This window comes from Notothenia coriiceps, unplaced genomic scaffold (genome assembly GCF_000735185.1).
Source record: "Notothenia coriiceps isolate Sejong01 unplaced genomic scaffold, NC01 NC01_scaffold00003304, whole genome shotgun sequence".
In the NCBI taxonomy this organism is placed as follows: Eukaryota; Metazoa; Chordata; class Actinopteri; order Perciformes; family Nototheniidae; genus Notothenia; species Notothenia coriiceps.
Genome location: NW_011336005.1, coordinates 101,097 through 115,768, shown reverse-complemented (window position 1 = coordinate 115,768; position 14,672 = coordinate 101,097). Strand labels below are relative to the sequence as shown.

General features: G+C 40.4%; 1 protein-coding gene across 1 annotated transcript; it reads left to right on the top strand.

Annotated features, from left to right (window-relative positions):
* The first annotated feature begins 2,327 nt into the window (after nucleotides 1-2,327).
* LOC104941247 (protein eyes shut homolog) lies at nucleotides 2,328-10,420 on the top strand. Its single transcript, XM_010766318.1, has 5 exons — nucleotides 2,328-2,355; nucleotides 3,960-4,157; nucleotides 5,915-6,036; nucleotides 9,229-9,350; nucleotides 10,153-10,420. The coding sequence occupies exons 1-5, from the start codon at nucleotides 2,340-2,342 to the stop codon at nucleotides 10,418-10,420; spliced, it is 726 nt and encodes a 241-aa protein (XP_010764620.1). The 5' UTR covers nucleotides 2,328-2,339.
* Nucleotides 10,421-14,672: the final 4,252 nt, after the last annotated feature.

Genomic DNA, 14,672 nt, shown 5'->3' with positions numbered 1-14,672 from the left:
CCTTCACAAAGCACATATAAGAGACGCCATAAAAGATCTGAACTGTGGCAAAAAGACAGAGCAAGATCTGAACCATGCAGCTATACCAAAAAAGCACTAGATACCTTGCAAACAAAACGATACTAGACACGAGAACTACTAGAGAAGACAGAGAGCACTTTAACCATTGAAAATAACCGACACCAGGTGGAGAAACAATACCGGGGAGGAAGCAAGCAAACGAGAGTTGCTGATGAAAACAAAGAGAACACCAACAAGCGCATCTATACCAGTAAGAAACACAAGCAAACAGCTCAAAAAAGGTCAACAAACCCACCGAAAAAAAAAAAAAAACATCAACAATACATGCATAGACCCCACATAACACACCCTCACGCACTCATCATTGACAAACAGACAAAAATACAAAATAATCCAATCAAAACAAACATTCTCATGAGACTAGTAAGGATGGCACAGGTGATCAATACCACATCCAGTAAATCTCAGAACACACTAGAGAGCGAAACTACAACGATCAGAACGGTAAAATCCACAGGGTCAAGAAGATACAACATATAGACCAGGAGCAAAAACACATAACAGACGGATCACTATGTTCTAGACATTCCAAATTCCATCAGACAGTGACTAATCCACGTGGCAATTTCTTAAGAGACCTCTGACGAGTGTACATTACAATTATTATACCACAGCAGCTGACATAGGACTACAGACATTGGGAGGACGTTGCACGTCATTACTGACGAACCGTAACATCTCCTAGAAGTTAGTTTGCCAGTTGTTCTGCTTGAAAGACAAGTATCACGATCTCACTGCAAATATGTTCAATAGAACCGCTCCAACCTCGTTAAAACCATTTAGAATCATATATTTGAATATGGATCTTGAGTGGCGACACGTGGAAGACCTGCTGTAGTCAGGCTTTATCAGCATCGAAACGTTAAGCATTTGGACACCTTCTGCAACTACGATCACTTAATATTCACTCTGTCCATAATGAAAGACTATACATTTCTCATTTATTGGAGCTTCCTTCCTATGATCGATTTAGACATGTGCAGGATCCTATCACATATGCACAAGGTCATCTGTCAGAAAACAGCTCTGTCACTTTTCATGACCACCAGACTCTGTAAAGAGAATGGATTCACAAATACTATGAACTCTAGCATATTCCTCCAAAAGTTCAATCACACGACTCGACATTAGAAACACATGTAGCTTTGTGCACAGCCAAGTCGAAAGCTACATACTGGATGTATGGATCAACCAGAAATGCAAACATAACCAGTGCGCAAATATCTGACATAAGCAGAATACTTGGTCGAGATAGTCCGTTCATTACTAGCTTCACTAATTTAAGATCACACGATAGAACGCAGTGCATAGAATTAAGGATCTTGGGAAATAGCGCCTCACTGTGAAAAAATGCGCACGGACGAAATGACGCACGAAGGGTTTGGGGGGCCTCCCCCTAGAACATTTAGATTTTTGCAGGTCTTACATGCTGTCTGGTGCATTCTCTAGACTGAATTATAAGATGAACCACCACAATATTACAATTTCAATTGTATTCTTCATTTCACTTGTTTGTGGTTGCTCGCTTGCATGCCCTGCATAGCTATAATAAATACTTAAGTTGTTGGTCAAGACACTTTCCATCTGATGAAGGCAAATGCCTTCCCAGATGTAAAAAAGTAGAAAACATTACATGCAGTTATAACTGCCAAAACAAACATTATTTACGCTATTATGGCCCCTGTTAAAAATGTTTGTAATGTTATCTACTGTAAGTTGGTCGAAGGAATGCCTCCTCATCCAGAAGCTGACCGAGCAGACCCGAGCAGCCGAGTGCATCCGCGAAGCACACACAATGGCGACGTCAGAGTTCCCGTTAGCAAGCAAATCTAAATCTCTTCGGTCAAAATGTCCGGTCAAAATAATTTCCCTTTAGCGCAATACCGCTTCAGTTGCGCCACTTATGTGACAGACAAGAAGAGTATGTGACAGACAAGAGTAGTCAATTCTAATGTGTAACACTTAATGTGGAGAAAGAGATGTGCTGTATGGGTTGATTGTGCGTTGATCTGTTGCTAATGCCTCGGGGTTCCGGTGGGCATGTAAACAAATGCATAATACTGCGCTATACTTTGTGGCCTCACACAGTTGCATAGCGACACTTATTGTTTAGGTCACGGTGTCTTTTAATAAGCAGGTAGTCATATCATTAGCTAAAACTAGCTGGATCTGATCGATATGGACATAAACGCGAGTGAAGTCTAATCTGACGGGAGAGAGAGATCAGCTGCTGCTGACGAGTCGACACGCAGCTCTGCATGATCACATGCAGCGGTGAGCGGACAAAACACACACTTCAGGTTAGAATATCACACGTAGCTATTTTAATTACCTCTCAAACTACCTAAACTAGTTATAGATATGTTTAGTTTTACTGTCGGGTCACTCATTACTGGATCCGCGAGCTGCATGATACTGGTATAATAGATTGCCCGATCGGGCAACCAGCAGGTGAGGCTTCATGGCCCGAGCTAAATACTAGATGGCCCCGGGCCATCGGGCAGTCCTTAATGTCGAGCCCTGAATGATGTGTCAATAGTGCTGCCACTTTGACTGGTCATGAAGTAGTTTTACTAGGAAACTATCATTTAAAATACTGTCCATTGCATGTTGCTGTTTGACCGACCAGTTGTTCAATAATGCCAGAGGTATTTAAAATGTATAAGTACCACATTTTGATATTTACCACCAAGTTTCTTTGTAACAAGCTGACACAGCCAGAACCGAACTTTAATCAGCTGTGGATACTACAACCTGCTGGCTCAGCCAAAAGCAATGATGTGCCTTATACAGAATATGCTTCTGATTAAGGCGTGTAGAACCCATTTGGGTTTAGCAATTCCTCTACAAATAAGAAACTGATTTCACCAGGAATTTGTATGCTTCTGTGCAGACTAAAGTAGTGGTTGGGACTTTTCTCCTGGGTCTGTCAGTTTCATTCTCTGGGCTGCTTGAATAAATATTTCTACAAATGTGGAAAAATCAACTAATGAAAGGATGAAATGATTCGAATTTCGTGGTCAAATTGTTACGGTCAAATTATGACCACTTTACAAAGAACTGTGAGGTTGTCATTAACTGATCATTTTTGCAGAAATACATTTTTGAAATAGGACATAACAACTGTGTTACATCAAGTTTTGTTAAGGCAATGTGAGTATAAGCATGATCTATTTCATTTCTTATTTGTGCTTTAGAACAGGGTTTTTCATCAATGTGTTTATTCATGATCTGAATATAATGGTGTCTGGCATTTTCATTTCTAGCAGTTTGCTCAAACAAAGTGGCAGGAAATCTTAATATTGCAAATATTAATGTTCAGTTAGTGCTTTAGTAATAAAATTGAGCGCCTGAGAGCCACAGGTGTGCTTTTATGAGTTAATTTAAATCAGCGCTGCCAGCCAGAACTAAGGACGGAGACTATTCGTTTTGTAATTGTTTTGTCACAAGCTCAAATGTGTAACTCATTTTTATTTGGGTACTGTGAAATCTTAAGCAATTACATTTCTAGTGTTCCATGCCTGAAATTGACACAACAGTTCTAAAGTGCTTGATTCTCTATATAACTATGACGGAAGTCTGTGATTGCAAATATTTTTGGTACATTTGATTATCACTTTGGTTCAGCTTTAAAACAGGAAAGAGACAGGACTTACAATACATATATATTTTTAATTACAAATTTCTGGACCAAGGCTTCCTGTATAACCTTCTGTTTAAAGAGTAGGCTTTGACACTACGTGTACTCTACCACACGTCATGGATGGAAACGTACAAAAGGGGTTTAAGTACACTTATATTGCACTTATATTGCACTTCTTCACAGATTCTTGTCTGCTAAAGGTTTCTCCTACATGTTTTTTTTTGCTTCGCTCCAGGTTATAATTGCGAGTTCTTACCCTGTGAGGCCAGTAATCCGTGCGAGAATGGTGCAGTGTGTGTGGAGGAGTTGGATCAGGACCATTTCCCTCTTGGTTTCCGCTGTCACTGTCGCCGTGGATTCACTGGCCCCCGCTGTGAAATCAATGTGGATGAGTGCAGCTCCAGCCCCTGCTTTCACGGTTTCTGCTACGATGGTAAGAAATGGCCTATCCTTCTAACATGCTTAATAACAGGCACTCAAGATGGAAGCACACGTCTTTCCACACACACACACACACACACACACACACACACACACACACACACACACACACACACACACACACACACACACATTGAATCTGTCAAGTTGTGTTCTGCTCACTTACTGTCTGACAGGCCGTTTTCAATTAGGTCACCATTGCAGCTAATAAGAGTGTTATGAGAGTGGAGTTATTTCATCTGATGTGAGGATCTAGGACATTACCTGCTGGAGTAGGCTTGATTAGTTCCTTAACATATCTGAAGAAGGAAATCTATTAACCATCAATGCTGCATTGTAATTTGAATAATGGATGATAAATGACAAAAGTAATACAATCAAAGGCAGGAGATTGTTTTTCTTCCTGTGGCTATCTTGATAAATTGTAACCCCTATGTCTTCCATTTCTAGCATAAGTGTTTAAAAACTCATTGATCAAAAATAATATTCTTGAATTAAGGCTTATTTATCATGCGTTCGTCAATGATTGTAATGTATTTCAGTTGACAAGGTTCACATATATTGTGAAGGACACAAATAAAATAGACACTGCACAAATGTCCTTGATACATTTTGTTTTATGATGTCTAAAATTACTCTGCATTAGTTGTGCAGAGTCAAAGTGGGTTTCTCTAAGTAGTATAACATTTGTGCTGTATTATTACCTTCAAGCAGCTTTGGCATTTAACCAAATCTTGCTTTGTTTCAACTGGCCTCTGCCGGAAAAAAAACAATGATGGCAGTGGATTGCTGTATGAGAGTATCCTATCCTTCTCTATGCTACAGTAGACCTCGGCCAGCTGTCTTTACTAATCTTCAGTGCAGCCAGTTCACCTTAGGTTAGTGAAGCAGGCCTTGCGGACCTATTGGCCGCTGCTCAGCAACATCCAGCCAGTCACAGCCACCAGGGAGAGCACTGCATAGCCACAGTGGTTGCGATGAGTAATGCTGCTGCCACCCAGGACCTAAAGCATTTAATGAGAGTAATAGCAGCTACACGCACCAAGACAGAGTGACAGCATAGATTAGGTGGTAAATCTTTGGGATAATGAAGAATCCTGGGACCCTGACTGGGGAAGTAATAAATTCACTCCTGTAAGAAGTGCAATTACCTCTGTCACTGGCTGCCTGTACACCAGTGTTGTGTAGGAGAAACAGAATGATGCATCCCGCCTTAACTTCATTAATAATTAAAGACAGGAAGGAATGGATTATTAGACGTGGGAAATACTAACTTCTGATGGAAGAAATTAGTGCATTTGTAACATGTGAATAAAGAATGGCCCTTTAAATGGGCCGGCATTGCACTTCTTTTCAGCTCATTCGGTGTGTTGAGAGTGTGAAAACAAATGACAAGGCTTTCAGGCTTTCATTGAGGAAGAGAGGGATAAGTACAGACAGGGGAAACGAGAAGCAGAAACAGAGACCAAATGGCTTTTTGCTGGGAGGTTAATTTAAAGATGGTTAGTGTGTCAAACTCCAACTGGCTGATGCAGAGGGAGGCAACCTGTCACTTGGATTTATCAGGTTTGACTGATACAGCACACAGTGTTTATTCAATGGTTGTATCCATTAAAGAATGAAATCACAGGGTGGGTTGTGCTTTGTAGACGCAATCAGCTCTTACCTGTATAGAGATGTCCTACTGAGAGTAGATTGAATGGATTTATGATGCAAGGTGCTGTAACTGTCCTACTGATCTCGTTTCAGTTGTAGACGGATTCTACTGCCTTTGCAATCCTGGTTATGCTGGGCTGAGATGTGAGCAAGACATTGATGACTGCGTGAATAGTTTGTGCAGCTCCGACTCGATATGTAGAGACCTCCATCTGGTAAGTACACACTTATTTTTGTTTGCCACTATAATAGCCTGATAAAATTGAATTTAAAAGGCTTTAAAATGGCGCAATGTCTTGTAAATCACTACAGTTGGTAACCCATTGCAAAGCCCTGCTATTTATTATTGCATATTGACAGACCTGAACCACATAAGGCATTGCTTATTACCTTTGATGACTGCCATGCAGTTAAAGTTTGAAAGCATTCCTACTGCAGTAAAATATAAACAACTGCAATAACATGAATAGCGGTGTATTATTAAAAACACTAAAATATGGCTTTAGGCTCTGCTACAGCTGTACAACCATCAAGTTTATATATTCCAGGCAAATCTGGCAGACTTTATTGGTCTTTTTACGAAATGTGTTTAGCAGGAGGCGATGCAAGCAAGTGTCAGGTGTCTGGGTGAAACAAGAGCTGTCTCATAATGACTATTAAATGTACCTCATTATTATCTCCTATTAGTCAAATCATGCCAATTATGCCATTAAGCCATTGTTGCTGAGCTTTTAAAGTGCCAAAATGATCTAGAGGTTACCCAAGTAAACTTGAGAAAATAACACAAGAGTTTATAATATATATTCTTACCATGAAATGCATTAGATTGACCATCTTTTGTATGGCATGTCTATTTGCAAAAGGATATCCTTGCCCAGTAATTATGCATATTTAAAAGGTTCCTAGAGATCATAAAGCAAATATTAAAAGCATGCATTAAACATCATTTTTCTTTGGCCATTCAGTGATTTAAAATGTTCAAAGGGCCTCTAAAATTCTTTATTACTTGTTGCAAGGGTCGTCCTCCCTGGCTATGTTTAGCATATGTAGGCATAGACAGGAAGTTACTCATATGTCAAATGTCAAGTAAAAAACATCATATGATAGAACATGATTTGTTCTATCATATGATTTTTGTTTTTAAAGATGCACATGCTTGGGTTGAAGAGAACATTTAGCATTTTAGTTTATGCAAGGCACAGCTCTACTTTTGTAGTTTTTCAAATGTTTTTCTCCAGCCAATAACATTGATCTGTTGCAGCTGCAATAAGGCCTTGGGAACTGCATGCTGTTTACAAACTGTGCAACGAGTACCAGGGGCCTTTTTCCAACAGCTGCTTATTTGCTAACAGATTGCCGTAGTGAAGCAGATGTGTCATAGATGAAGTCTTTGGGGTTAGCTTTTTTTCCCTTTAGACAAGGACAAATAACTTCAGGTGCATAGTCCACCCAAAATGTGTGGATTTAAAATTAGTTTATGCTCTTGAAAATTAGTGCATAATATATGTAAAAAAGATGGGATGTGTTTAAGAATAACAGCAAGTTTGGGGTTTTGACTCTATGGAGATAATTAAAGCCGTATTATGTATTGCTTCACCACGCTTTGAGGTTTCAATTTCACAGTGTCATATTTTTGCTTTTCAGTGTCCTCTCCATCATTTACTTAACAAAGTATACTGGCATGGGTAATTATGTCATAAAAAAACGTATTTCTATTAAGTATTCACAGCAATACCAGAAGCAGACTAGCATTCTCTTGTGTTCCCATAAAAAAAGGGTTACTGTAGTGAGGATAACTGAAGGGCAAATGCTTATTTTCCCTCTTCATGTTATGAACTATTCTACAAGGAGTTCTATGACAAGGTTTCAAAATTCCCCTAGCAGAAATTCCTGGTTAAAACATTACAGTGTAATTGTCTGAGATAAACTGAATACTCCAAAGACAAAGACAAAAGGACACCGCATAAAAAGGGAATTTGGAGCGATATGAGTCATAATTCAATTTGAACCAATATTTTTTTTAGTGAAACTTTTATCTGTTTGCCAATTATAACTTTTTTGTTGTCCCATTATTTAAATAAGGTCAGTTCTTATAAACCCTATAACATAGTCTTGTTTACAGTGCAGATATTCCTCTCTGAACATCATGTCCCACAGAGCTTTAGCTTATTTTGGAGAATCGCGCTCCCTGAAGGTGACTTAGCAGCAACAATGAGACGATGCTCTATTGCCAGGGGTAAGGAATGGAAGGCTCCTGGAGGTATCTAATTTATCAAGAAATGACGGCATTCCCTCCCCCCCCCCACCATCACCATGGGGCCCACGGTGTAAAAATGATATCCAACAAAGTTTAACGGCTCCCCTCCTGTGTATGAAATACAGATTAGCATACATTCAACCAGCAGCAGCCAAGACCCCATACACAGGATGTTGGCAATGAGGAATCCTAAAAAACGTTGTGCATATGACCACCTTCATCCTGACCAGAATTTATATTTAACCAGTTGCATTAGAATTAATAGTAACACAAACCATTTATATGGGAGGCCGTGGCGCAATGGACTAGTGTGACTAGTGCGTTGGTGTTGGGATCAGGGGAGCACAGGTTCAAACCCCACTGCAGTCAGCATGTCGTTCTGTCCCTGGGCAAGACAAGCGTAAGCGGCAAGATAAAAGCGTCTAACATGTAATGTAATATACTGTATCATAATTAATCATCGTGATGCATATTGCAATGAAGAAATAAAAAACAAGTCGTCGAAAAACTGCTTTGAGTGGAAGAAGAAAATGAAAATGGAAGTAGGAGCTATAAATCTCTTTCTCAATGTATAGTAGAAACAATATATTTACCAGGAATTCAAACAATATATATTACATGTTTGCTTATATAATAAAATCCTTCCTTTACAAAATATGCAGAGGTAATATTGTATGCTTGATGGAGTCTTATACCGAATGCCTTGAATGGAATGGAAAAAACAGGCTGCCTATTATCTAGAAGGTGGGAGGTAGAAGAAATACATCTGCATGGCATAATGCAATAATTCAAGACAAGAATGACACTCACAGTTCAGACATCATTCCACAGGAAAGATTTTCTTTGTAAGAAGGAGGTTTTATTCTGCAATGTTTTAGAGCAAATTGAGTTTATAGCAAAGCACTGTTTGTTTACAAAAATATTAAAGTGTTTCCTAAGAGGTCTCAGATTGCCCTGCGACTGATCCACAGCAACTTAATTACCAGCTTCCATATGTATATACAATACAGTTATATTTTAATAGTGTGCTTTGCTATTATAATGACAGTAATAGACTTTTAACGGCTTACTTTATGACACCAAGGCAAGTGCCTATGTAAGGTGTCACTATATTTCAATATAATGCTGTTTCCTTTTTTGTGTGTTGCAGAGTTACGAGTGTGTGTGTCACTCAGGCTGGGAGGGGGAGTTCTGCCAACGAGAAATTGATGAATGTTTATCGCAGCCATGCAAAAATAACGCCACCTGCACAGACCTCCTTAACAACTACAAGTAGGTGTGCAAGCCGGCCCGAGGGCGCTGTCCTCCCGAGGTTCATCAGTCACTTAAGAAATGCAGAGAAAAAGAAGGCGTTCAGAGATAGCAATATGTCCTTCCACTGGCAGCGGAGATAATGAATTGCAGATGGCAGGTAAAACAAATGAGTCAATCAATGGCTCACAGCATGAAAGGGTTTCAGGGGATCTGTGACTCATTGGAGGAAAAAGCTGGTGTATCTGCTTCAGCTAATGCCCTCTTCTCGCAGGGGAGACGTAAAACTGCTTCAGGTGGAAAAGTTGGAGGGTGAAAAGGAATGTGAGGTGGAGTGGTTGGTAGAGCTCGGGTACTCACTGCCACCAAGTGGAATATTCACCTGCCTTGAGAGCAGATACTTCAGAAATCTCTGCTTCTCTGTCCCCATCTCTGTCTCTGTCTAGCACATTTCCATTTAATCCCCGCTCAGTGCTCTAACCTCCTGTGTCCTACATTCAGTTGTCCAGAATTAAAAGCTGCTCCGACCAGTAGTTCAATTAACCTTTAAATTCCCTGCACCGTCTCACAAAAGATCCAGGAGTGCTGTGCCAATACATGGACTGCACCACTGTGTACTTCTGTGCATGCAGGAAAATGTATCTAGGGGACCGTTTGAATTACTGTGGTAGTTGTGCATAACCTTACAGTACAGCTGCTATTTTCATTGACAACCACAACCCCTAAAAGAACACAATATAAGTTGTTTATTTATTTAGGATTCAGTTTTATTTATGCCAAAATGACCTCTACAGTACTCTATCTCCTCTCCGGTGTATCCAAGGTGTCTGTGCTCTCTGGGCTGGACAGGTGTGGACTGTGCAGAGGATGTGGATGAGTGTGATTCTGGGCCCTGTCTAAATGGAGCTCAGTGTCAGGAGTCAGATGTACCTGGGGAGTTTTCCTGCACCTGTCCCCCCTTCTTCAGCGGCCCCTTGTGCAACCATCCCTATGACCCCTGTGACCCCCTTCACAATCCCTGCCTGCACAACTCCACCTGCCTGACACGCTCCAATGGAACAGCCTCCTGCAGATGCCCAGCTGGTGAGTGAACATACCGCCACAGACTCATAATAGTGGGGAGGTTTTTCCAGTCCACATTTCCAAAGTAACTGCACCATTTTGTTCAATAGGGTACTGATTGTAGACAACCTGCACAGTGAAGTACTGTACTCGTATAAAAAACGAACAAAACATTTACATCATAGATCAAAGGGTTCAGGTAACAAGATGAAAAGAAAAACCTGTCATAGCGAAGCATGCAACATTTGTATCTCCTCCCTGAACTGTATGAGGTTTTCAAAAATGTTATTATTTTAACAAAGACATTTTTTTCTTTTTTTTGAGTCACCTCAAATGTAGATTTAACTTTTGTGCTGGTTTAAGAAGTCATGGCCTAAAACCGTACACCGGGTGATAATCGTAATGATCACAATTTGCTTTCCAAAAAATTGGAGTTTCATTGCCTGGATTTTTTCCAGATCCTTTCTCAAAGTCTGAAAAACAGAGCCATGGGGATCCTTTTCTTTGTATTGCCTGTTGCTATATCTTGGTTTGATTTCCCCTGATGACCAACATTAGCTAAAACCAGTGGTGGCTGCGTTGTTCTCCCTTACAGTCCGTGATGAATCAGCTGCTACATACTGTACTGTATCCTTAGTGTGTTTTTATTACAAACTGCGGCTACATATGACCATTATTTATATTTATAGAAATACTTGCTGTACCAGGCTAAGACCCATAAAATAAATAAAATATAACATCAGTTTTTGTTCAATTAAATGATTTTACATAGCCTATTTTCTAAAATCAGATAAGCATAATGTTCACTTACCGTCAGCACTTAATACAAGGTCAAATTATCTCGAAACAGTATAAATACAATGTTCCACTCTTGAAGCTAAATTAACTTCTCCACTGTCTATTCTCATGCCAAGTATGAACATATTTAAAATAAAGATGTTATAGCTTTTGTTGTGGGATGTGCCTAGTAACTCCCCCCCATCACACACACACACACACACACACACACACACACACACACACACACACACACACACACACACACACACACACACACACACTACTTACTTACTCTCACTCTACGACGACGACNCTATTACTACAGACGGTCAACTTGAAAAATCACTCGCAAATTGTTAACGATGCCGAGCCGCTTTAAAGTACACAAGTAGTACGAGGAACTTAGCGACGCACATATGCGTCGCTAAGTTCCTCGTACTACTTGTGTACTTTAAAGCGGCTCGGCATCGTTAACAATTTGCGAGTGATTTTTCAAGTTGACCGTCTGTAGTAATAGTGCCGCGCACATATACCATCAGGACGTTACTGATGGGGTGCGGCTGCGGAGTGATACTGTGTGTATGCAAGTCCGCATCTAGGACGGATCTATGTATCATGGCTGTAGACCTGTTAAGTAATAAAGATACCTCATACAAAGGTCTACGGATACCTTATTACTCTCCATGACCTGCGGTCAACTATATAGCATAAATGACTATTACACCGTCTTTCTTGAACAATCCGAAGTGTTGCCAAACGTTTGATTTGTAGGTATTTTTCGGTGCGCTGTGTTTCTCTTTCTCCTCAACTTCCGTGTGTGTTGATAACTGAGACTCTCGTTCTCCGTAGTGGCGAAGCAAATATCAAAGATCGTCTCTGCTGAGCGTTGACAAGATGAGGGGATTTTATATGAATGAATCGTTTTTTTACCGATGCAAAGACGCTACGCAATCGATGCATCGCGAGTTCAACCCGGTTCAACCCAAACTGTAGCCGATGTGCACTCTTTCAACCGGTGCACTCGCATCTTGAACGTTTATGCCGGTGCACCGATGCGAATCGGTGAATCTTAACATCTCTACTGGGAAGGCATTTGCCTTCAACAGATGGAAAGTGTCTTGACCAACAACTTAAGTATTTATTATAGCTATGCAGGGCATGCAAGCGAGCAAACACAAACAAGTAAAATGAAGAATACAATTGAAATTGTAATATTGTGGTGGTTCATCTTATAATTCAGTCTAGAGAATGCACCAGACAGCATCTAAGACCTGCAAAAATCTAAATGTTCTAGGGGGAGGCCCCCCAAACCCTTCGTGCGTCATTTCGTCCGCGCACATTTTTCAGGGCAATCTCTATTGGGCTCAGGGCCATCTGTAAATTAGCTTAGATGGCCCACAGGGCCATCTAAGCTAATTACACAATACACAGATTTAATCAAATCACTCTCTGTATTGTGAAATGTTTACTAGACCTGCCAATCTCATTGAGAATCAACAGCCATTCTACAGCTGTTTGCCGCTCTCGGTTTCTTTGAGTCCTGGCAGCTCTCACAAACTCCAGGACTGAAAACAGCAACTATTCCACTGCCAATCCCCTTATTTTAGTATTATCACACTTGTACTGTAATGTGGCAATCTACCATTTGGAGATACAACTAAACTTGGACACAGAGTGGAATTGTGTAGTAAATCAAGGAAGACACAGGTTTCCCATTTGCTTTAGACGCTTGTGATTTGCGTGTGACCGAGGAAGATGAATGAGGTGCTGATTGGGTCTGACAACAAACTGGCTTTTGATTTTGTAGATGTAGCTCTGGCACAGGCCTGAACAAATCTATGCAGACTGGGACTCAAAACTGAATGATTATTCAAAGTGATTCAATAAGTGTTGCACACATGGTTATTACCATGCATGTCAATTACATACTTTTCCCCAACTTTTCAATTGAGACTCTCTTACTTTCTAATGGTACACGTGTATTGGGTTCTATTAAAGGTTCCCTTCATCTTTGACTATGAAAAGCCACTGCCATGCTTTATACTAGTAATGGTGTTACATGGGTAATCAACTGTGCCTCATTTCTGCCATACTTTCTATAGTGCTTTGAATTACAGCTGAAGAATTCCATGTTAATTTTCATGAACACAATCTTCTCCTTAAACTGTCAGCGGTCTTTGAAGTGCCTTTATGTAAATGTCATGTGCCTTTTTCAGGAGTCATTTCCTCCCGGCCACTAAAGCCTAGATTTGTGGAGTGCTGCCCTGACTGTTGTCCTTCCAGGAAGATCTCACAGCCAACGGGCTCATTAGATCTGTCAGAAAAGCGTGTGAGGAATCTGGCTCAGTTAATGTTTTTTCACATTTGGTAATGACACAGACCTTTTTGCTCCCATTAAATCACACTATTATAATTGTATCCAGTTAAAGTTCCTCAGACTTTGTGGTCGAGTCTTCAACCCAACATGCACAGTGCAGAGTGGATCTCTAATAATAACAGGCCTTGTTTGTTGTTAGTCATGTTCAGAAAATTGTAGTCATTACCAACACGGGACAAATTATGCTGTGCCAACAAGTAAACATCATTACAAATCTAGTCACCATTGATCAATTGTTTTTGGAGGTTCAAGTGCAGAAGTATGTTCCAAATCTACTTAACAACTGATGAAATCATAATGTATAAATGTTCAATTATAGTAACACATTCCTATAGAGTGGCGAAGTCACGCCCATCTACTTCCGATCCATGGGACCTTATTTCGGAAAAATTATGCATTGAAGTCAATGAAGAGAGAAAACGTATCTTTCGATCCCATTTGAATTGTGCCATGGATTACACATATGATGTTTGTCAATCTTAAAAAATCATTTCCATGTCAAAAAAGTCGCAGTTTGTCGTAAAACTGTTGAGATATAAGACTATGAAAAATATGCACCTAGAAAGACTACAAGTCCCAGAGTCGCGTAAGTGATGTCATAACTGTTTTCCTCCACTAACGGCCCGTCTACACTACAGGCATCGAAAAATGCTTTCAACGCTTCGCCCATTCACTTGAATGGGGTGACGTAGAAGATTTTTAATCTTCGCCTAACTGCATTTTGGGGAGCATGGCATGGCTTTGCAAGCATCAGCATCTATCGGCATCAGCCAATCAAATCCCGTTTATGCAAATCCCGCTAGTCCAAGCGCAGCCAATCAAACCGCGTGCAAGCTGGGAGAGCCAGACCGCAGTTAATTTCCTCATATTCCAAACGAGATATTACGGTAGCAAATCACCCGGTTCTTTACGACCAGAACTATTTACCGGGATACAAACCGGAGGAACCAGGCATGGAGGGAGGTGGCAGAGACAGTGGGTGAAACTGGTAGGTTTTTCGCCTGTTTGGAGAGTTTATATCCAGTTTACTTCGTTGTAACATTGCTATTGCTTTGTATGTCGGGGGCGGGAGATTCATGTGATTGGTTGTTGGTCGCGTTGCTCGCAAAAAATCGCCAAGCTTC

Coding starts and splice junctions, on each gene's coding strand:
- LOC104941247 (XM_010766318.1), top strand. Junction 4,158..5,914: donor TCACGGTTTCTGCTACGATG/GTAAGAAATGGC, acceptor ATCTCGTTTCAG/TTGTAGACGGATTCTACTGC. Junction 9,351..10,152: donor GACCTCCTTAACAACTACAA/GTAGGTGTGCAA, acceptor GGTGTATCCAAG/GTGTCTGTGCTCTCTGGGCT.